General features: G+C 41.5%; 1 protein-coding gene across 1 annotated transcript in view; it reads right to left on the bottom strand.

Moving 5' to 3' along the window:
• ADAMTS12 (ADAM metallopeptidase with thrombospondin type 1 motif 12) overlaps positions 1-23,813 on the bottom strand; it is a 4,001,072-nt gene that overhangs the window by 801,903 nt on the left and 3,175,356 nt on the right. Inside the window, exons 15-16 of the mRNA XM_069627090.1 lie at positions 22,070-22,314; positions 11,912-12,050 (exon numbers count right to left, since the gene is read on the bottom strand). Coding sequence (XP_069483191.1) covers positions 11,912-12,050; positions 22,070-22,314 — 384 coding nt within the window. The remainder of the gene's footprint in view (positions 1-11,911; positions 12,051-22,069; positions 22,315-23,813) is intronic.

The raw sequence follows: 23,813 nt of genomic DNA on the forward strand, positions 1-23,813 counted from the left end.
CTCCTCCTCTTGGCAACGTTTGTTGGGGAGTAGCAGTATGAGAGGTGCAGCTCTGAGAGTGCCTTGGTTGCGTGCTTGCCACAGATCGCTCAGTAAGGTTGGCTGAAATGGAACTGCCTGGCTCAATGCCCCAGACTTGCTGAAGGGTGAGGATGATGGCCCTGCAGATGTTCTCAATGGTGGCCGAAGGCGTGCACACAACTCCAGTACTCTTCGGCTCATGAGGGCGGTACTTGCAGTTCTCGCAGCAGCATGACAACACAGTCAGTCCAGGGCACTGCACACCCTATTAGAAGCATGGAACACCATATCATACATTGCCCATGTGTCAGACTGTTGCCCCTCAGCTGGGCGATCCATTGAATTGTGCTGCCACTGCATTTGTGTGAATCTCTCCCAGATGTCATCCATGGTGTGTTGTGGTGCTGACCTTTGTGAGTGATGGAGTTGTGCTCCCTGGCTGCCAGACACCTGCTCAACTAGTCATCATCTGCCTATGATTCAGTGTCTTCCGTATGGTGCCAATGGAGTGCGCAGCGAGAAGACAGGGGGAGGGAGAAGACCGAATGGGCATGTGTCCAGACAAAAGGGGTGATCCCTGGGACATTTCTCTCAAAGGGTAAGCTGGAGAGGTGGAGCCAGGGAGGCCAGTGGCAGGTGCTACTGTGACAGCGGGTGTGGGACTGGTGTCCACTGTAAAATTCTGTTCCACTGCCATGACTGTGGCAGGTGTACCCTTGTCCCTAGAGGTGCCAGCAACAGGGCTCTTGGACTAGGTCATCCTGGAGGTCTCCTTCAGGGGAATGTCCTCTCTTGGTGTGGCATGGCTTGCTCCATTCCTTGCACTTGGAGGTCCAGGTGTGCAAGACCCACTGGTGCCCTCATTCGGGACCTAGGTGTCTTGTGTGCCTGTTAGGAGACAGTAAAATGTGCCTCAATACCCCTGTTGGATTGATGTAGGGTGTGGCTCTCATGAAGGTTATGCAATGTACAATGGGGTCACAGTGACATACCCCTCTATGGTTGCCTTCTTCATGTGACAGGCAGTATGATGGGTTAGTTCCATAATGTTTAAGGGTGAATTGCAAGAGTCGGGTAAGTGTGCCTTGCCTGGCCTATGCTTTCATGTACTTGACAGTTGTGCAAGGGTATGTGTGCCAATGAAGGGATGTGACATTTGGTGGGAAGCAGAGGCCTTACTGTTACGGCTTTGTTGCCTTTCTTTAGTGTTTGACCAAAGACATCCGCAGCTGCTGCATGTATACCATAAGAGCAGTGTGTGGCAGCTCTTCAACGGTGTTCGTACCTTGGTGTTGAATGTGCTGTGCTAGCACAAGGTGGAGGGGATATACCTTGTGAATGTTATGATATGATGTGCGATACTTGTATTATGGTTGTTGGGTATGTCCTACATGAGGGCCACATGTTTGTGATTGGTGTGCCTTTTAGGGGGCCTTGCCTACCATGCCCATTGATTTACTGTCCAAGGTGTTTCATGTGTTGTTTCTGCATTGGTTCGGGTGACTGCAAGTGTATCTGTTACCATTCCGTTGTAGTTGATGTGCATGTGGTCCATTATCCACTCATGTCCTCACCATATTCTTCCTGGCTGCTCGCTTCCACTTCCACCATACCCACGCCCTTTAGGCTTGCCATGTGGACGATGGATTTCACCCACTGCTCCCATGATGTGAGCTGCAGTGGGGCCACAGTTGTGGCCTTTGTGTCCCGACGGTGGTTGGAGACGAGCAACCACAACCTGCCCCTTAGCTTGTTTCAGCGCTTTCTTATTTGCTCCCGCTCAGTGAATTTGGGTTTTTTCAAGTGCATTTCTGACCACTTCCCTTTGCCATTGCCTGACTACATGGCTGGGATGTGTGTTCGGCTTGGATAGCAATCTCTTAATGTGATTGTGTTTTTCAAAATGGACACCGCCGTGCTTCCTGTTCTGGCGATGATACTATTTCCGCTAGTAGTAATTTTGCCATCTGAATTAGTGCTGATTGTACAAACTTAACAGTAATTGGGCTGAATATGTGCAGATTTACCATTGTGGCCTCCTTTTACAGCCAGTGGTGTGAGCTCACTCCTGCAACATCTGTAAGAAGGCGGAAATTCCACCCGACACCACAGAGGAAACAGTAATTCTGCAGTGACCGTATAACCACCAAACTCGTAATGAGCCCCATAGTCTTTCTTGATGTTGAAGCACATTTGAGCCAATCTGCTCTACAAGCAACCGTTTTTTGAAAACTCACCCCTGCTAATGTACCTTTAAATGCCATGAGTTGTTGTCCGGTTACATGTACATATGTTATTACACATGGTTAACAATAAGTTTACGACAAAATTGTTCAGATATTGCCACTTTTGACAATGAATACTTTGTGTCAGCCTCCAGTTTTTTGTCACGCTGCTACTCGAAAAAAAACATTGAGAAAGCCTTCTTGACTGCCAGAACGCTGAATCGTGACGAGTTACTCTCAAGGACAAGCGATCCGTGGTTAAGGACAATCAAGATGTTAGATTGATTCTTACTTTTGGCGCTCAATCACAATCTATACGACACATAATACAGAGGCACTGGAAGGTCCTTAAAACAGAAACAGATCTTTCACAGACTCCATCAGACACCTGTCATCCTTGTCCAACTTTCCAAAGAGCACCAGCTGTGAAAGATAGGCTTGTTTCCACTTTTCGATTCAGAAACAGAATTGAAGGAGAGGACATTTCGTGGTCTAAACAATTTGGCAAAGGGTTTTTAAAAATGTGCTAAATGTAAAGTATGTGAATATACCATTCCTCTGGCCACTTATTTACATCATGTCATGGGTACCGGAAGCGCGATACAGCATAATATCACTTGCAACACCGAGTATGTGGTTCACGTTTTGAGCTGTCACTGTAAAATGTGGTATGTTGGAAGCACCGCTTGTAAATTGAAGATCAGAACTCTCCAACATGGAAAGGCCATACATATTGCAGACTTCACCTGCCCTGTGGTGAAACATTTTCATGAATGTCAGTCATGATGTCCTGATTAATGGTTTCACATCATACATGTTTCGCAACATCTGCGTGGAGTAATCAGGACTCTTACATGATGTCCATTGGAAACAGGTCCCTCTGGACTTTAATCAAAATCTCCTCAGGGGCATAACATTGAGGAAGACTTGTATACTTTAATTGCTGCCAGATCATGTTATCTGCTTTCTGTTGTAATATTGTCAGCTCATCTTTTAACCACTTTTATTTGAGATGCTTCCCTTTCACTTTCTTAGTATTTGATTTTTAGCAGTCTGATTATAATCCGTTCTTTTTCTAGTTATAAGCACTCAATAATTTTAGATTTTGAGAATATTTGATTTTAAATGTTGGTTTATCATTGGTTAGGTTTTTTGACTTGGTAAACCAGACAAAGGGATCTAGATAGTTAGTGTTACACAATGCACTTTATGGTGAGAATTAAATATGTGTTTGTTGACTTGGTAAACCAGACAAAGGGATCTAGATCGTTAGATAGTGCTGCACAATGCACTTTATGGTGAGAATGAAATATGTGTTTGTTGACTTGGTAAACCAGACAAAGGGATCTAGATCGTTAGATAGTGTTGCACAATGCACTTTATGGTGAGAATGAAATATGTGTTTGTTGACTTGGTAAACCAGACAAAGTGATCTAGATCGGTAGATAGTGCTGCACAATGCACTTTATGGTGAGAATGAAATATGTGTTTGTTGACTTGGTAAACCAGATAAAGGGATCTGGATCGTTAGATAGTGTTGCACAATGCACTTTATGGTGAGAATGAAATATGTGTTTGTTGACTTGGTAAACCAGACAAAGTGATCTGGATCGGTAGATAGTGCTGCACAATGCACTTTATGGTGAGAATGAAATATGTGTTTGTTGACTTGGTAAACCAGACAAAGGGATCTGGATCGTTAGATAGTGTTGCACAATGCACTTTATGGTGAGAATGAAATATGTGTTTGTTGACTTGGTAAACCAGACAAAGGGATCTAGATAGTTAGTGTTGCACAATGCACTTTATGGTGAGAATGAAATATGTGTTTGTTGACTTGGTAAACCAGACAAAGGGATCTGGATCGTTAGATAGTGCTGCACAATGCACTTTATAGTGAGAATGAAATATGTGTTTTTCGACTTGGTAAACCAGAGAAAGGGATCTAGATAGTGTTACACAATGCACTTTATGGTGAGAATGGGATCTTCCTCGCACAATATATGTGAGGTAACTACAAATGCTGAAACATGTATTTACATTGATCAGTAACTATCTTCAGTAGATGAGAAGACTATACACTTTAAAAGAGGTTGTTACATTTCCACATACACCTGCTGCTTAGTAGTGAGTGTTGGCAGCTTGGCACTTTGCACTTTATCGTGTGTATATGTCATAATTAGCTGCTAAATAAGTGGAGGAGCCATTTAATGTATGGCCTCTGTTATTTGTATTTCATATTTTACATTTTGCTTCTCATTCAAGCGACACTGCGGTTTTAGGTATACAGTCTTTATACCGATAAATAATAACAAATGATTTTATAATGAAAAATAAATAACGAAAAAAATAATGAAAATATATATGGGGTGGGGTAAAGGGTTAAATGTTGTGGGGAAGGGGTTGGGTGGGTTTTTAGCCAGGGAAAAAGGGAGTTTGTGGGGGGTAGAACCCCCCAAAAAATGTCTCAAAAAACATTTATTTGTTGTCGTTATTTATTTGTCATTATAAATCAATTTGTTATACATGAATTCGTTATAAAGACATCTAACCCTGTATTTATTTTCTTTACAAAGTGCACAAACAGCTGGTAGGCAAATACACCATTATTATGGTTTGTATTACAGTCATGCACATTGCACTTTATCCGGTTCCATCAATGGGATTTTTTTCCTTTGGTGAGGTTGTGAATTAATGCCGAATAGCAATGTTTTGATGCATTTTGTCATGGATTGGTGCTGTCTTGTTTTCATCCTTACTAATTTAATAAGCACGTTTCCGCTTTCTGCTTTGTAATTTGACTGTATTGCGGTTCTGCAAATGTAAGCGCCTAGATACCTCTGGGTTTTGCACAGTCTATAAATGTTCAAATAAATAAATAAATACATAAATAAATGGTGCAATAGTGCAGCTCCATGCATTGCATCTCAGCAATAGCACACAACATGGCTACCGTTTTGACGTAACACTTTGGGAGTTTACGGAATCGTTTTTACAAGATCTTTGACGTCTTTCACATGATTATCTGTTGCAGAAACACTGTTTTGTTGTGTAAACAAGAACGGGGTATGGTGCGAAACACGTCACTTTTAGTCACGTTTCCTTCGAGACTGTGGAACCTTTCCAATAAATTGTCAAATATGGGATTGAACACTGTCTACTCCTTTAGTTTTTTTTGTCTGGTGCTGTTGTGTGCAATTCAGGGACTTTCGCGCTATTCTGTTGGATTATGTTTCATTGCGGTTAGCGTACCATGTGGGATCGTTTACGCTGGTGGCTTTTAGGAAAAATACTGTATGAATGTATTCTGTTCTTTTTAAATTTAACCCAGCCTGTAATATTTATGAACTTTTCATCTGAATTTCTTTTTCAACTCCTTAACCTCATTCGTCATACATACCAAAGGAATGTATGCAGCTCCTTGTAAAATGAGCCCACTGTGTAATATTTAGAAACTTGCACCTAAATATCGCTTAAACACTTTACCGTCCTGATTGCATTTTATATCAAGAGTCAACCTCTAAACAGATTAAGTCTATAATTTGAACCGAACATCCTTCAGCAGTGCAATTGGGCCTATTGATCGACATCCAACTTCTAAACAGGTGCAAATAATTTACATTACAAGCTGAAAAGAAATCGCATTACCGACGTACCGTCTATACAGCTAAAACTGCATTTTAGTCACTATGGGCTTTATCATGAGTTGGGCGGAATACCGGCGCTAATTGCGCCGGTATACTGCCCAACGCAATTAGCGTTACTGCAACTCGGTCTGGCCGAGTTGTGGGGGTTGGGGGAGGAAAGTAAGACCCCATTCTTTACCACCGGCAGTACTAGAGCCATCAGTAATACCACCGAAAATGGCCTTAAAGCCGGCGTGGAGGTGAATGCCCCCGAACACAGGATTGGCCGGAGCGGTAAATGCAACGATAATAGCGTTACTGCCACATTTTCCCGCTCCGTCCAACTCGTGAGGACCCTCTATGCATCTTATTAACAAATGATACTACTATCTCCAAGTCTTATTTGCAGGTTTACATATACCTTGGACTCGAGGACAACAAGCATATGTCATTTTGTTTGCCCTTTTTTCAGTTTTAGTTTTTGTATTTTGTCAATACGAGTTTTGGGGTTTTACTCCGGATCCATGTGTAACCTCATTGACCGTGTTGGCAGTATTTCTCGTGTCCCTGCTGCAGCCACAGAACAATAGGCACCTTTTAATTGTGCTTATTTATATTGTAATATTAAAGGCTACTCCATATGTTGAGCTATTTTATAACCTCAACCCTAGGTCGAGATCATTAATCACATTACTATTGTTTTTGTTAGTGTCGACCAACTGTTATGGGGATCAGTTTATGTCCCTTATGTTTTGTTCTGCCATATCCACAAACGAGAGCTTATTATGTGTGTCAACCCGGAGTAACCAAATATCTGCTTCCATGCTGCCTGGGACTACACACTGTTTGGATTTGCGTAGTATGAGGGCTCACGCATAGTGCAGAAACTACATAGGCATAGTCCCGCACATCATATCAGTGCAACATGGTTGTGAGAGAGAGAGAAAGCGAGAGAGCGGTAGGGAGAGAGACAGGGACAAAGACTGTGACACAGCCAGGGAACAAGAGAGGGGTGGAGAGATAGAGAGGCAGGTACACAGCGAAGGATGTGCACATACAGAGAAAACGAGATTTGTGCAGAGGGAGAAAAAGGTGGGTACACAGAGAAACAACAGAGATATAGAGAAAGGGTCAGGACACCTAGACAGACAGACAGATTTATGACTGGTGCAATGTTTGATCAAAAACTCTTGGCGACATGTGCCTTATTGTTGTCAAAATATTCCAAGAAGCTTCATTAAATGTAAATAAGACGCAAAACTGTTACGGAAGGTAAGAGACCGTCTGGAAATTCATGGTTCTCTTACTCAGGAAAGGAAAAAAATATGTCACAGAATCTGCACGAGTTGCATGCGCGATTACCTAGCCGGTCTCCTATCAGCTCATTCTGTACCGCACGTACACCTATGTTCCTTTGAATTCACACTGGCTAATATGCCTGACAGTTCACGAAGGAGCGGGGTACACAACTATGTTTTCGGAAGTAATTCATAGCTTCAAGCATGATTGTCTAATAGCGAAGGAATTAGATTCAAGCGCCAGCACTAACACCACTGCGCTTAAGGATAAATGAGACACTATTCATCATTTAACTGCACATCGGCTATTGCAATATGTTTTCGGAAGTGTTTCACAGCTTCATGTAAGCTAAGGAATTATATTTAAACGCCAGCATTAATACTACTGATAAATGGAAACGTTTTGCGTAGAAGGATAAATCAGACACTGCAGCATTTCAGTTTGAATTTTGTATCTATTTTAATCGTTACTGTTACAAAGATGACATTGTCAACATTTCACATTTGTAGGGATCTAACCCGACTAATGTGGAAAATTAATGCCAAATGTAATAGGGGCACTAGAGGAATTCAATGTAAAATGTCAAACACCTACTATAAGTCTTTCAATGAATATATGTTGCTTCATACCTACTAATAAGTACAATACCTAATAAGTGTTTTTATTTATCTCTCTCAAAAAAAGCCCTCCTCTCATCACCCACTTTCCCCATCCCACTTATTGTCTGGCTTTTTATTTATAATTTTTATTTTTGTTTACTTACTTTCCCTTTTTTTGGGTTATTTACTCATCATTTGGAATTAATGTCTCATAATCAACATTTTTGCACTTGGCTCAATGTGCTTATTTGCATATGTTTATTTATGTGAATGCTTTTCTATACTTTTACATCAGATTTATGTTATGACTATATGGTGCTACGACTGATTAATAGCCCTGATTTGAAAAAGGTACCAAGGGAGACCGAAACACGTGTCATCACTTAAGGGCAGTTTGAAAAATAATAAACACATTTTTTAAAATATTGGGCGCAGTCTCCTTCTGGGTTATTCAACTTTACACTTATGAGAGGTGCAAGTATACGAGAGCAGGACAGATGCACACACATAGATATCAACAAGTGGATGCAAAGAAAGGGAGAGTGTGACATAGAAAGATGCATTGGAGAGTAACACTGAATGAAAGGAAGACAACATTGCAAAGGGAGAGTAAGCGAACAGCAAAGGGAGGGGCAAAGGCACAAGGAGAGATGGGATAAAAGCATAGTTGCCATCATGATCCATTACAATCTGTAGGTGATTATCCAGTTCTGGGTTTTTCTTTGAATTATGGGACGTGCAGTCTTAGTTTTATGATGGGAAAGGCAGAACTGCAAGTCCCAGAATGAAAAGAAAACACCCAGACTGACTAAGCACCTACAATTGGAATGGATGATGTTTGCAACTATGACAAAGAAATGGATGGAACCAAAGGTAGGCTAATTCATCAATAAGCCCGAGCGGGGGGGTGGGCATTACCACTTCAGTTAATGCCCCGGGCCCATAGTTACAGAAGGCCCTGGGGCATTATCTGAAATGGTAATGCCGCCCCTGCGAGGGTCCTATTGCTATTAGTACCCCGGCCCATAAGACTGGGGTACTAAGAGCATTTATTTTCTGTTCTGAAATGCGGAGCAAAACAAAATTAAAATCAAAAGAATTGCCGCTGGGGAAGCGAAATCGAAGTCCATTTTCCCTTTCCATGGCGGCCATTGAAAATGAATGTTAAAAAAAGTAAACAAACAAAATGCCCATCATGCACAGGGAGAAATGACTAAAAGAAGTCCCTTCTCCCTTTCCATGGTGGCCATTCAAAAAATAAAGCAAAATGTAAACAAATAAAATGGTCGCCATGAAAAGCAGAGAAGAGACAAGAGACTATGCGTAGTCCCTTCTTCCTTTCCATGATGGCCTGTCGCGGATCGGGAGCGGACGCGCTGGAGTCAGAAGTTTTCCCAGCGCGTCCGCTCCCAAAATGGACAAAAAAGAAGGTAAGTGTGGTTGGGAGGCAGGGAGGGGATACTTTGGATTGGGGGTGGAGGGAACAACGCTTACCTTGATCCCCGGCAGGGGAAGATGGCAGCCTCCCACTGTGTGGTGCTCGGAGCAAGGATTACCCAGTTCCAAGCCTCCACATTGGATGAGTGGCTGCCACACCCCCTTCCCGGGACAGAAGGGCATGGTACATTGTGGGGGAGAGCGATTCCCAGTCAGGACAATATCATTGTCCCTCGCCGAGTAGTAATGCAAAGGAAATCTTTAGAAAGTCAAACACTTGTAACACTCAGTAATGGCACTACCCTTATTCTCCAAGCACATAATGCACTCATGGCAAGATCACAACCTCAATTGTCATTCTCAGCATTCCAAAGTGAGGAGTCAAGAATCTCCGATGTAGCCTATGTAAGGGAGGTAGCTGACACAAAGGTGGCTTGGTTTTGGTTATAGAGTTTTATTTGTATAAGAAACAAATCCCCCACTATCACTATTTCTAAGAGTGTGGTCCCTACCTCAGAACTAATACTAAAGGGTCACTTTCCACTTTGCATCCTCTTATCTTCCCCTCACTCATTTTCTTTCCTTCATCAGACCCGGGTCCATATACCCCTGGTGGGGGCACAGTACACCACTTAAGAGACAAGCTTAGGCACTCTGAAACTACTATGGTGTTGCATAGAATGGTATAAAAGCATTTCATCATAACATAAAATGTATAATGTGTAAACACAATCTTTTTGGATGATTCATAATCATTTAATGCCTGCACTATTGTTACTCTAGTTTAGTATATGCGTCCTGGTCAAATTATGAGGGGACTTGATTTCCTCCTTTCACAATTTCGTCTTGGTCAGGAAAACCTACAGAAAAGTGCAGACATGCTGATGCAAGAGAACTGTGTTATGAAAGAGTCGGATAATTACACCAAACCAACAGAGAATACCTGTACAATTCTAAGCAATCTAAGAATGCAAGTAGGCCATCTTTTGTTTTTGCTCCAGAAAACGAGATTGTTTTTATGCCAGAAATTAATGCAATCTTATTTTTGCCTCTCTCAATAATAAGGTTCACAATCTGTTTCCATGAAACTACACATATGTCAATATTGCCCATTTGATATTTGATCATTCCTTCTATTAGTCTCAAGTGTTTGATAATATTTTGGTGTAAATCAGAGAAAAGGAAGGATTTGAGAATCATGATGTTGATTGTGATGCCTTTAAAGCATTGATAAGAGAAAGCATAAAATGACCCCTCATTTGGAAATTGTTTGGTAGTGAAACCGTAACAAACCACCCAAATTATCTCAAGAAAATATATGGCATGACTCGGAGTAACATTTTATAAAATAAAAATTCTAACATTGTAGATGGTTCCTTTTCAGATCCCATCATTGCACATTCCATCCCTAACAGCCCTCATTTCCTATCACATCCTTTCAGGCTTCATTTATGACACTATCACAGGCATAACTAATGAAGCAACATATCACATCTCTACAAACACACTTTAAGAGATGATCTATATCTATAACAGAGATTACATTTTTACCATTTGAGGCCATGGTTGCATGTAGGCTTCGTAACTAATCACATAACAAAGCACCACTATGCTTCAACAGCTAGAGTTCCGTAATGCCACAATATTTCTTCAATAAATATATGGACATTTAATCAAATCGACAAAGCATCACATGATTGAATGTACGACATATGTATTGTGTGCAATTAGGTTAAAAGATGTAACATATATACAGCAGCAGTGGCCATTATACCTGTGAGGCACAAAAACATGATACATACACTTGCTATTGCTTGTACCCAAACAATGTCAATATTTCATTTGTGTACAGCTATTAAAGTGTTGAACATCTATGAAACACTTTCATACATACTCAAAGTATATAACGTATTCTTCAGTCATTTTTAGATGGGAATGAAAACAATCACAACAAATAGAGGTGATTACAATTAAACGTGTACATTCTGGCATGTAAGATTGTGAAAAGACACACTTGTGTTGCCACTGATATATTGTTGGGCACTTCTTCCTTTAAAACATTATTTAGATGCTCATGACTAAGAGTAACATAGCAAAGAAGAGAAGTGGAATAGGAATAGACACTACGGAGGTCATTACAAGGTTGCCGGTCCAGAAACTACATTACCGGTAAACTTGCGGTTACTGTGGTTTCTGGTCTGGCAAAATACGAGTTCTGCAGGCAGGAGCCTTTCCGTCCGCCAGGTCTGACCTGGTGGGCGGAACGACACCCGCCCGCAGAACTTGACGGATGCACCAGCACCATTCAGAAATGGTGCCGGTGCATTCGTCCTCCCCTTTCCCATAGAGTCCATTTACCGGGACCGCGGGGCAGTAATGCACCAGTAAGTCCCGATTGCTGCGTGCCTGTAAAAAAATGACTCTGGCGACAACCGTGCCGTTTTTACCGACACAACTACTGCCGGACTCATAATGAGCCCCTACGTCTTTCAAATAGGTTTAATAGGCATATCTACTCTCAACACATTAGCAAGAGCTATCCTTTCGAGCCCGATATAGCCCTATGGTGTGTGCCATGAGACCATATTAATACATTCATTGGTGCGAGTTCCTAACAGGAAGCATGTTGAAATGCCATCAAACACTGAACTTGGGCAGGTACATAAAACAAAACGTGTTCATGATGTATGTGCCTGCCGCTTACCACTTCCACACGTTGCACTGCAATCTGTCCATCTTCCATATTGCCATTTGAAGTCGGCTTCTGTGTCGTTCTCCTTGTATCCTGCTTTCTGTATGGTGTACTCATACCTCACTCCAGGGTTGGTTTCCTGAAAAAGAAGCTTTAAAGGAGAAAAGTGTCTTTTTGTAAATAGGTATGAGGCGCGTTTAAATGATGTACACATTGAAAAAACGGCTATATTTACAAATACATTGATATGTAAGCACCAGGCTGTAGAAGAGCTAACAAAAGGAATATGTAAAGCTGAGAGTCCAAAAGGGAAACTGCGTTGATAAATACATATAACAATATATAAGCCATTGAATCCTCTTTGTTATTGATCATGAATTTTGAGTTTGGAAGTTCCAGCTTTAGTCCTAGGGGTATACATTTGTTGTTACCCTGAGTAACCAGAATTGTCAGGGTAACCAGAGTTTTTCCAAGCATCTCAAACTATTACAAAGTTCATGTGTTGATACAAAAGGAGGTTGGCTGTGTAGCTGGTGCCAAGTGACATTGTTACACTCACTTTAGCTTCTATGCTCTGTTTATGAGGATACAAAGCATTAGATCCCAGGGACTTTGGATTTTAAATAGATCTTTAAGTATCATTTGTCCAACGTTCCTTGTCAAGTTATTCCCCCACTATGCCACTATTATACTACTTTCCCAAAAGCGTCATTACTAAACAAGAGCCAGTATTTCCTTTTCTTTGCATCAACTTAACAGACGAATAAGGAGTCAATATAACTGTAAGCAATGGGGGTGAATGAGGGAGAATGTAAAAAAAAAAAACCAAAAAAACAATCTGATCACACCATCCATCCTTAGACTCTGGTATGTGCTATAAGTTAGCCCTTGTGTCAAAGAACCAGTAAACAATCCAGAGAGGGACTATGCAAATCACCATTAACATTCCATGATACAATATGGATTGACTGAGTTCATATCAATGGGCCTTGACTAAGCCTGGATTAATAGATTTAGTCAAACCATGAATCAGCCTATTTTCACTGTATTCTTTTTGTTTGAGTTACTCTGAGAGATGTGCAGGTCACCGGCATGCATAGGTATTCCTTTAAGGAATCTCAGAGTCTACATCATGAAGGCTTGACATGTGACTGACTTTTTCTCTACCCTTTCTGCGGTCACAGACCCGACTGACCAAAAGCCTGTAGGTGTCTCAGAATCTGTGTCTATTTGAATTTGCCATATTGCAATCATTTAAACCTCAATTATACACAACGTGTCGTCTGCTGAATGATGAACAGCAGACCCAGGAATGTGCAGTCTTACAATTCCCCACTTCAACTTTACTAATTTGATGAACTTTAGAAGCGTGAAAGGCAGAGTTTTTCATACCAAGATTCAATCTTGGACCTGAGGCTACATAAAGATTTCTACAGTATAGGGCTCATTTACTTCTTGCTAGCCCCCACACAGCTTCATCCAATCCCTACAATTCCCTTAATCTTTTCCTCCACTCCTGTAGCTCTTTAAGTTATTTTTTGTATGTTTGTTTCCCAAAAATCACCCTGGACCTGCCTGAATGCCTCTGTACTTCCTTAAAGATGTATGGCTCTTACAGGAGATTCAGGTACATTCCGACTGGAGGAAAGATATGTTGGAAGCCATGAACCTACCAGAAACTCACTAGGAAATTTGGGGGCCCTGTGGAAAGTTCACCAAAGCTTAGTCGTGACGTTTTTGCTGTTATTATTTTTCTGCTGGCTGGTTACTGGTGGCTGGTAACTGTAGTTAGCAGTGTTAGCAGTAGGTATGAAAAAGTGTACTTTGATATCACATACAGATACCAAACATATCTCGTTTTCTACTCTCTCCTCTCCCCCACTTCGGTTGGGGAAGAAATATATCTGACTCCTGTGACGAGATCAAGTCCAAAATTTCCCAAAATTTCCCCAACATGCCCTTTATCAAGCACGTTGGGTAAGCATTGCATACGACATGTTAGTAAAATGGGAAGAATTTTGAAACCTTAAACCTTGAGTTTTTTAGAACCATAAAATGGACACCCAATTCGAACTCGTGGGTGAATGTTGACACGGTTAAAGATTCATTCCCTAGAAAAGTCAACAAAGGAGATTGGCTTCAAAACTATAGCCACTTGACAACGCTCTGTAGTTACGGACAGGTTGCACAGGTGATACGTAAATACATGAAGCCGCAAACATATCTTTTACATAGCCCCTGCCGTACATCACTTCTCATTAAGATTAAGAACTAATCAACTGCCATTATTATCAATTAGAGGGTCGCAAATGTGTATCCCGAAGGAGTCAAAACTGTGTTGTTTATGTAAATCACCTGAACACATTGAGACAGTGCAACATATGATGACCAAATTCAGAAAACTCGGTTCCATTTATATGTGTATATAGTACACAAATACGAATCAATAAAATCAGACTCCTTCAGGGATTATTGTTTAAATTCGGAGTCAAGCCAAATGCACATTGCACTTTATCACGTTTGGAAAACAATAGCAAAAAAGTTGGGTATTATACCGCTATACAACATATAGCCTGTTAGGGAGAATTCTCCAGAATCGCTAATTTCTCTTACCTACTGAGTCCCTCAGCAGCTTTGTTTAATTTTTAGGATTTTTTTTTTCACCTGTTAAGAGTGTGAGCCTTTTTTCCCACTCTTACATGTGTTTTGCTGTGTGTGTTTAACATTGTCTTGTGTTCATAGACTGTGGAGCCTCACCTACTCCATAGGCATCATCTTTTTACTGTGTGTTACACAGCACCTTTAGTGCAGTGACACATGGTTGTCTTTTAAAGTTCCCAACTCAGACTCCATTTTCTGGGACTGACTACTGTCTCCCAGAACATGTAAAGTTGCCATTGACTTTATTAGTCTCTTTTAAAACCACAGACCCAGTACAAACTATCTTACATAGAGTTCTGGAAAGGGTTAATACTTATCGCTTTTTGTCTGTTTCTCTTGGAACATTTTTACGTTCCCTTTTCAATAAGACTTGGCTGGTGGCAGTGGTAACTACCAATTTTTTCCTACCGCGGTTATCTTAAATTGCCTTGGTATTGTTTTAGGCTATCTTGGTAGCCTCGAACTTAAACCCCCTTGACCATATACATTTGTATACGGTTCAGGCTGGGTTTATTTGCCATTTCTTTTTGTAAAAGTCTTTCTCGTGTTTTACTCTGCGCGCCAAACCAGGTTTGGTTCCTTTGTTCACTGTCTTTTCGCGGGCTTCTACACAGAAGCCCTCCTTAGGGGCCTGTATGTCTGAGGGGGACAGGATGTGAGGGAGGGGTTTAGGACTCCCTGCACAGGGTATCCTTGGAGGCCCAGGTCGCACTCTGAAATGATTGGCTGTGGTCACTGTCCCGGCGGGACAGCCACCCTGCTGTGTGATTGACAGCCAGGCTTTGCGAATGGGGGAAAACTGCATGAAAAGCAGATCTCCGGGGCTGAAAAGGCAGAGTCGGCACAGGAACTAGAGAACCGAAGAGGAGCTGATGGAAGAGGACCCCTACAACGACTGAACCTCCTGGTGAAGCCCTGCTGCAGGTCCGAATCTTCAAGCTTCAACGACAGAGGAGATCTGCAAGGAATCTTCTTCCCTTAAGCTGGTGGGACCAACCATTTCACCAAACCTCCAAGCAAGGCCCCCCTCTCCTGGTCGAATTAGCTGTACAGAGCTCCAGTGAACCGGATAGCCAGCAGGACCGGACCCTGCTTGCGTTTTAAGGAGGTCACCTTTTATTTGTCACTTTGCTCTGCTGCTGGTTTCTTCCCTGGGCAGTGCAGTCGCTTCAGGAACCGTGAGCCTTTAGGATCTGCCAGGAACTTCTGCCTCAGCTACAGCAGTCTTCTTCTTGAAAGGTACTGTGCTAACTCGGTTGTTCGTTTCACTCAGCCGCGGTGAAAGTGTGTGAATTCTTTCGCCTATCCGAGGGCTTGTCCTTCTCCATTCTTTAAACTAACTTTGCGTCTGACCAACTTTGTCCTGAACTCTTGGCAAAGACTTAACCGCGAACAAACCTGAACTGTGTGATCTTGAGCAAAAGACTTTGACCCATTCACTTTGGGCCAGGCCCCTTTTTAATTTGAATTTCTCACTGTAGTTCCTTTTTCTAGATTGCCCTGCTTACTTACTTTTTGGTGCTACTAAATTTCTGCCTAACTTTGTCTTTCCCTCCCTTTTGAATTACTGGAGTGCCATTTTGCTCACACTTCATTTTGAGCCTAACTTGTCCAGAATCCATTGCGTGTGGTGCAGTGTATTAGTAACGTGATTTTTTACTGCTTAATAATAGTGAAATGTTTTACAACTGATGTGTAAATAAATGTATATTCTTTTACTCAGAAACCTTGAGTCAATGTTTGTTTGAATCAAAGTAATTGCTGTCGATTGTGTAACTATTGATACTGCTCACTTACTCTTGAGATAAGTCTGGCTGCTCAGCCATCGCTACCACTTTACTGTGCAGTACAGGCTTGTACCAAAGGTGAATTTGTACTGTTACTTGTAGTCTTAATTGTGTGTGGTGTTCCCAAAGGGTACTGCATATAATTCTGCCTAACATATCCACGTATGTGGTTGGGCAAATAAGAACAGTAGATGTTGAATGCTGTCTAAATCTGGTCAAATTATTTTCAAGTGTGTTAAATGTTTTGCAGCCTTACAAAAATGTGTTGGTTCTGTGTGTTTTGGATGTTAGACTTTGTATTCTTAAGTGATAGACAACAGTGCGATTCAATATCACTAATTGTAGGGAGAATATCCTTTTAAGAAAACATTTTTAGTAGTATTAATGATTTTATCTCGTGCTATTTATGTATGAAATTATTTAAATGTTGTTACATGTATTGAAGTTATTTTTTACTACAAACAAAGATAAATAAATTTAAAGAAGTATGATTTGCTAACAATTGCTTGAGTTTTTGAGAACAGAACAATTGTCCAGAATGATGAACCTTTGATGAAAAGACTTTAGTTTTGCCAAGCAAGAGACTGTGAAATAATAACAATTGTTTTGATTTATCAACAAGCAGTTAGAAAAGAAAAGCGATATTCACTTTTCCAAGTAAAAGGACATGTTGACTGGAAAGGACCTTTTATGCTACGTGGAACTTAAGACAGTCAAACAAATCTTGTATGATCTTGTTCTGTATTTTAGTGTGAGGGTCAGATATCTTTTGGCCAATAGGTCATTTTTCTTTAGTCTTAGTTTGTTAGGCAGGGACCTCTTTGTTAGGCTAGGGAAAGATAAACGTGTGTCTCACCCCTTTTTTAGTTAATAAAATTGTGTCTTGGGGAAAAAACCTTACCTTTGTGTCTGTCTCGCATTTTTGATCTCCCACACACCTTGTTACAATTGCCCAAGTATGTCTCACTCCACCTATTCTGACTGCTGCTGACTAGCAATCTGAATATTTTGTTCAGATTGCTTTGTGGATGGCATTGGCATTGCCTATTATTTCACCACCTGTTTTTCAGTATTCTTGGATTCATACATCGAAGCCAAGAAGTGTTTTTTAGATGCATAATGGGCTGCCATTTGAAGGTCTGGTGCACTGCCAGAACCTTTACATAAACATTACAGTCCATATTTACTAGTGAGACAGTCCAAATGTTGGAAATTAAAGTGGAATATCTTCTTTTCATCTCTCTCACAAACATCATGGACCAGGAAACGCTAGCAATATCCTTGTCAAGTTTGAGATCAGTTGTGTTGAACTTCACAGGTATAATTCTTTAGGTTGAGTGACTTTAAGTAATCAATAACACGTTTAGCTACCTTATTCCCAGGTGATGGTCCTGTGTAAGAACTGGCAATTGTCAGGAGTGAAGTCAGGGTGATAGTACTCGAGCAAAAACTATTAATGATCACTCTAGGAGTATAGAGGTTTTGTAAAATAAGCAGAATTGATAACCAATTTCCTTGCAGCTCATATTCAACATTCTAGTAGACAATTTCCTCAGTGTCTCCTGCCTTTCGCATGTAGTTAGTCAGTGAGGACTCACTTCTCCCTAATTTTACCAAATAGTCTGTTATTTACATCCATGAGAATCCAGTAGAACCATCCTGTCTGCTTCCATGTCAATGGCTGCAGGCTGCTCATGATGGATTCTTTTCAGTCACTTCATGCATCCGTGAGAAGCCTCGGAGCCAGAGAGATACCAGGGTTCACCTCTCTTTCAACTGCGCATCTGGCAATCCACAGTGATACCCACAGCCGAGATCAGAAATAGTGCCAACAAGACAAACATTCCCTTATCTATTCATACTGACTGTGCCTGATTTTCCCAGGTAACACAAGCACAGTCCATTGAAATAAAGCTCAACTTTGGTGATCAGAAAACAGGACCACGCTGCATGTTGAATCCAATGAGAAGAGATTTGGAAGGGGTGAAAACCTCTGAACAACCCTTTCAGTCATTTCTACCACATCAGTTACATAGAGAATGTGAGACGCCATCTTTTTAGGATGCAGCCATCTGATTATGATGCATAGAGCATTTACTGGCTAGGTGTAGCTTGAAGATGGCAGAATTACTTTGGTCAAAAATGTTCACTATTTAGTCTTCAATTGTTGTTTTTTCAGAACCCTTATAGTCACATGTGTGCTTTAATTTCAAAGATCTGAACTGAGGCAGAAATGCCCTTTGTGTGAGTCTTAAATATGACTCAAAGATTAATCAAATATATATTCTTTAGTATTCATCTGAGTACCAGGATTTGCAAGCAGTTCTTTATTTTGAATTCCTATTTTATCGCCTCGAATATTCTTCCATATATGTTGCTAGCACTTCTCTGGTGCCTAATGCAAATTCCCTTGGTCCTTTCAGCCTGTCAACTTAAAATGTCATGTTAACCAGTTCACAACTGTAATGTCATAGTAGAGGTTCTATATTATTGTAACAGTTCAATAGGCTTTTCATAAACGTGCACTTCACCCTCCGATACCTTTTACTACATCCCAACCCACCTGTGTCATGAGGGTCACCTTCATGCAGAGCAAACTTTGTACCCAACATGGCTTTGCAAGGTGGCATATGCAGACCCAGATTTATGATGTAAAGCAGTACTAAAAGTCTGCGTATGCCTGCTGTTTTTTGCTAAGAAGACAGGACAGGAAGGGGAGTATCATCATGACAAAGAGTCTATAGTTATGTAATTAAATTGAGACATGTATATCAGAGAGGAGCCTTTTTTTTAAAGCACAAGGTTAAACTGATATTTTCAAGTACAAACATACTAGGAATAATACCTTTCAAGCCTTGAGATGTGCTATAAGACTTCAGACATGTCATTAATGTTCGATCGAGTCTCACACGGCAAAGTGGAAAGTCAGAATACAAGGAAACACAAAAATATTCAATGTTTTTAACAGAAGAGGATGCAATCTGTAGCTATTGTCACACATCTGGGGATGTCACCTCTTAGTCCCAAAGTGGAGACCTTTCCCATGGGGTCAGGTGTAGTACGTCCTCAGAACAATAGTGCCTTTGGGGGTGGTACTCCAACAGAAAATCGCCTGATTTGGGAGTTCCCTTATGTGATTGGGGACAATGATCATCCAAGAATACAGAATCAACCCGCTTTTCCATATCCAACCACTTTTACAACTCTAAGTCCTTCTGCCTCTTTCCCCAAATGCAGGCAATATATACTGTTATCAAGTTGGCCAAACTAACTTACATGACAATACTGAGGGACCAGATAATGTTGACTATTGTGCATGTAGCCAAATCAGCCTACATGACAATATTGAAAACTAAGACAACACAAAGAATTATGTATTTAGCCAAACTGACCTACAAAATAACAGAGAAAAACCAGACAACACAAACCATTATGCATATAGGCAAACTGACCTTCTTAACAGCATTTAAAAACCAAATAATAGAACATATTTTGAACGTAGCTTGAAAGATAGTACTACCATGAAGAAGTTCAAGGATTACTCCAAATGCCAGCTATTAGCAGGAAGGAATACATCAGTCCAATGGTGGAATTCCAATGCAGTTCAAGCTCAGCCTCAAACAAAAGTGTTGGAGGGATGTGAGAAAGGGAGAAAGGGAGAGCAGTCGCCTGAAGAGGAAACCTGGTGAGAGACGAGGCGTGGAAGGAACAGAAAGCACGACCAGAGAAAGGCCTTAGTCTGCAGGGATGCTCCAGACTCCACTGGATGACAGAACACTGCCGGAGCCTCCTGGAAGGAGACAACTGCCTAGAGACCTCAGTACTGCCACGAAGAAGGAAAACAGTTACGCGGGTCACCCAGGAGCTGTAAGAGGTCCTTTGAAGACTAGGGGTAAGCTTAGTGAGCTGGAGAAAGAGGGTCTGGGACGCTACACCAAACAAAGAACATTGTATACTTGGCAAGAGAGTGAACCAAGCAGATACAACAGAACGGTGCCAGTCTGGGACACGCAACCAAGAAAGAGAGGGTCTGGGACACTAATATCGGTGAGGGTCTGGGACCTTAAAGTGAATAAAAGTTGTATATTTGACAGAATAGTGAGCCAAACAGATACAACGCAACTGTGTGAGTCTGGGACCCACACCCAAAACCAAGAGTGTCTGGGACCCTGAAACATATGAGAGAAAGTTGCAAACTTGGTAGGAGAGTGAACCAAGTGGATGCAACACAACATTGCAAGCCTGGGACCGCACCCAAGAGAAAGAGGGCCTTGGACCTTAATAACAGAGATGGTATGGCACCCTAAAATAAACAAGAGACACACATATTTCGAAGGGTCTGGGACCCTGAAGCAAACAAGAGACAATTGCATATTTAGAAGGGCCTTGCGACCCTGAAGCAAGTAAAGCAGATTTGCTGACTTGGTTGGAAGTGAACCAAACAGAGATAACTCAACATTGCAAGTCTGGGACTACTCTCACCCATCTGAAGCCAGAATGGTCTGTGACCCCAAGAAATAACATAAGAGATTGTCGAACGGGAAATTATATTGTGCCTCCTATACTGTATGAATATATGTATATTGGCCTATGGCAAGTTGCTTAAAAGCAACTTGCGAGTAAAATCCACGTTGCAAGGACATGACCTTAGATCAGTGTAAGCCGCCATTTTAGATCTATCCGCCATTTTAGATTCTCCCTCTAAAGTCACCCTGTGTTTTAAGATGGTGGACAATGTCATTTTGAATACAACATGGCCGTCTTGACCTCTGTGTATAAACTAACGTATAACTTGCCTGCAGGCTACATGTTGGGGTCATGAACTGAGACCTTGTCCTTTGTTGGTTCAAGTAATCCTCTATACACAAGTGAACAAAGCTAATCCATGAGCATATATAAAACACAATGTATTCAAATACTGAAATGTGAACGCTTGCTTGACTACATTGTATAAAACTGTTTAGAAGGCTTAACATGAAATCCTAAAATATACTGTTGCCAGTAAGGCTTGTTAGTGAATACATTGAAGGTAAACCCTAAGTGTACAGATGTGTTAACTTGGCACGAACCCAAGATCTGTAATGCATTAACTAATATTAACTGGGAAATGGGTTGACCATCATGTTTTCGAAGGTATATAAAGTGCGACTATTCTAATGTACAGTCGCACTCATTGAGCATACCGAACCACGCTGGAGTTCGCTGTGTTGTACTCAGGGCCGATAGCTATCTGTTGCTTTTCCCTTTGAAACCGTTCAGTATAAAATAAAGATCTTTGTATGTTCATTTGTAACCAGTGTTCGGTGTATTTCCTTTTGGGGTACTCAGCCTCGATATCATCTTTTTGTTTTCACAAGATAACCACATGCTTAAAACAGGAGCCAAACAGGCTGCATAAAGTATTGTGAGTCTGGAACTCACACCCACACGAGAGATTGAAAATAAGAAGTTCAAGAAAAACAATAAAGAAATCTCAATATAAAATAGGTTTTTGGGACCCGACAGTGACAGACTTTTTAGTTTCAGACTTCCTGACAATCTCATTAGTTTTCTTTGAGGTCGGGAAACCCCTCTTAACGTTAGGGATAGAGAGACATTTGCCAACCAACTTACTATTAACAGAAGTCTTTATTCAAAATCCTGCAAACATTGTGTCCGAGCCTTACTTCTGTACCCTAACACTATGTAAAATAATCAAAAAGTAAAAAAACGGTCAGATTACCTGTATCCAGAGGGTCTGGTTGGTGGGCCCAGACGCTGTCAGGTTTTCCAAATCTCCAGTCCTGTCATATTGGAAAGTAGTTCCTGCAATCTTATAGTCTCCATTCCACTGAATGATGAATCCACCATTCAAGAAGTATTTTTCCGGATCTTCACCTCGCAGTGCAAGGAAATTTCCTGCCTCCGCCAATTCTATAATCCGGATATCTCTGGCACCTTTCGGAATATGGCCCACATCAATATAACCTGGGGACAGACATAAAGAGTGTTATGTTTACAGCAAAAACATTGATAAATACATTGGCAGTTAGGGTAAGCTATACAACAATAACGCTTGCCCCTACTGTGCACTGCTTAGACTAGCACCTAGGACCGCAAGGATGGCATCACAAATGGCAATTTTGATGACTATCACTGATGACGTCAATCATTTGTAACATTCCTGAAAGAAAGTTCTTACATGTGGTTGTGTTTAGAGTATTGCAACCAACATATGAAGGTTGATAGATAGGCCTTTTTTGAGCTAGTGGATGTATCTCAAAATGTACTTATTCAATCAATCTGTGTAGTGAGGTTCCATGATACTATAGGCAAAGGCAGAAGCCTGGACGATAGAAGTAGAGTATTGTTTAGCTGGTAGATCTGGAGAGTCAAATTGTAAGTCAACGCCAACCTATGTTGCACAACTGGTTTCAGAGACATAAACCAACCAGTATGTTGATATCTGCACTCCCCGGTGCCCCCTTCCACTGGGTTCCCATGGAAAGTGCTACAACCAAGATGTCATACCAGATAAGCCATTTGCCAATTGTGATGGTGCCAAAAGGGGAACCTGCATGCTGCCTGTTTCCCCGCGCTCATGTATGCATGTAAACCAAGTACTTGTCTCCCCAGGTGCATCAAAGGCACAGACCTCACCTGAAAACCTTGTTTGGTGCTGGGTCAGACAGCAGGCTAAGCCTGCTAAGTTGTTAGATATGTGCCCTGTCCCAGCAGCAGCAGCATGTGGAGGCTGGCCGCATGTGGATTACACGTTGAGCACCTAAAGTAAAAAATACTCGGTGAATGTATTGCATCTCGCTCAAATGCCTATGTCAGTAATAGAGGCTCACCTCTTAAGATAGATGTGAGTACCCATATTGCTTGTTTAGCTCGGACCTCGTAAGTGAAGTTCACCTAAGTGGGACATAGTTTGAACCCTTGGTGTCGCAGCCATAGCCAACACTGTCTGAGTTTCAGTGGTGATTTCAGAATAGTTTAATGCCTGCTGTACTGCAAGCATCTGCAGAACACAACTCTACCGGTCAGTAGCCTGCAATGAGGTGTCGCCATGTTGTCCTGGAAACCCGCTGTGACTGCATAATGGGGACCATGATTGGATGTTGAGGTGTCCTCCGCTCGCCCAGTACTGCGGTGCTGGCTACCATGGTGGCCATCTTGAGGTGGTGTGTGGATAATGAACAATTAACCCCTAAATCAAAATCGGAGGGCCCCCACAGTAGATGAGTAACATTGCTCGTGGGGCTCAAGTTGTTGACAATTAGCAATGGAACATAGGACAGAGTGAGCAACAAGGAGGCCTTGCTCTTCCTGCTGTTTGGCACTTGTAGTAGTGTCAAGTGTAGCGCTGCCAGTGCGCAGCAGAGGGGCAAAATGATGTGTATAAAGTCCATATCGGAGAAAGCCACATACTGCCTGTGGCTCTTTGATTGCTGTAGTCAAGGAAGGAAGATTATAAAGATGGA

Source organism: Ambystoma mexicanum, chromosome 6p (genome assembly GCF_040938575.1).
Source record: "Ambystoma mexicanum isolate Mex_15411 chromosome 6p, UKY_AmexF1_1, whole genome shotgun sequence".
In the NCBI taxonomy this organism is placed as follows: Eukaryota; Metazoa; Chordata; class Amphibia; order Caudata; family Ambystomatidae; genus Ambystoma; species Ambystoma mexicanum.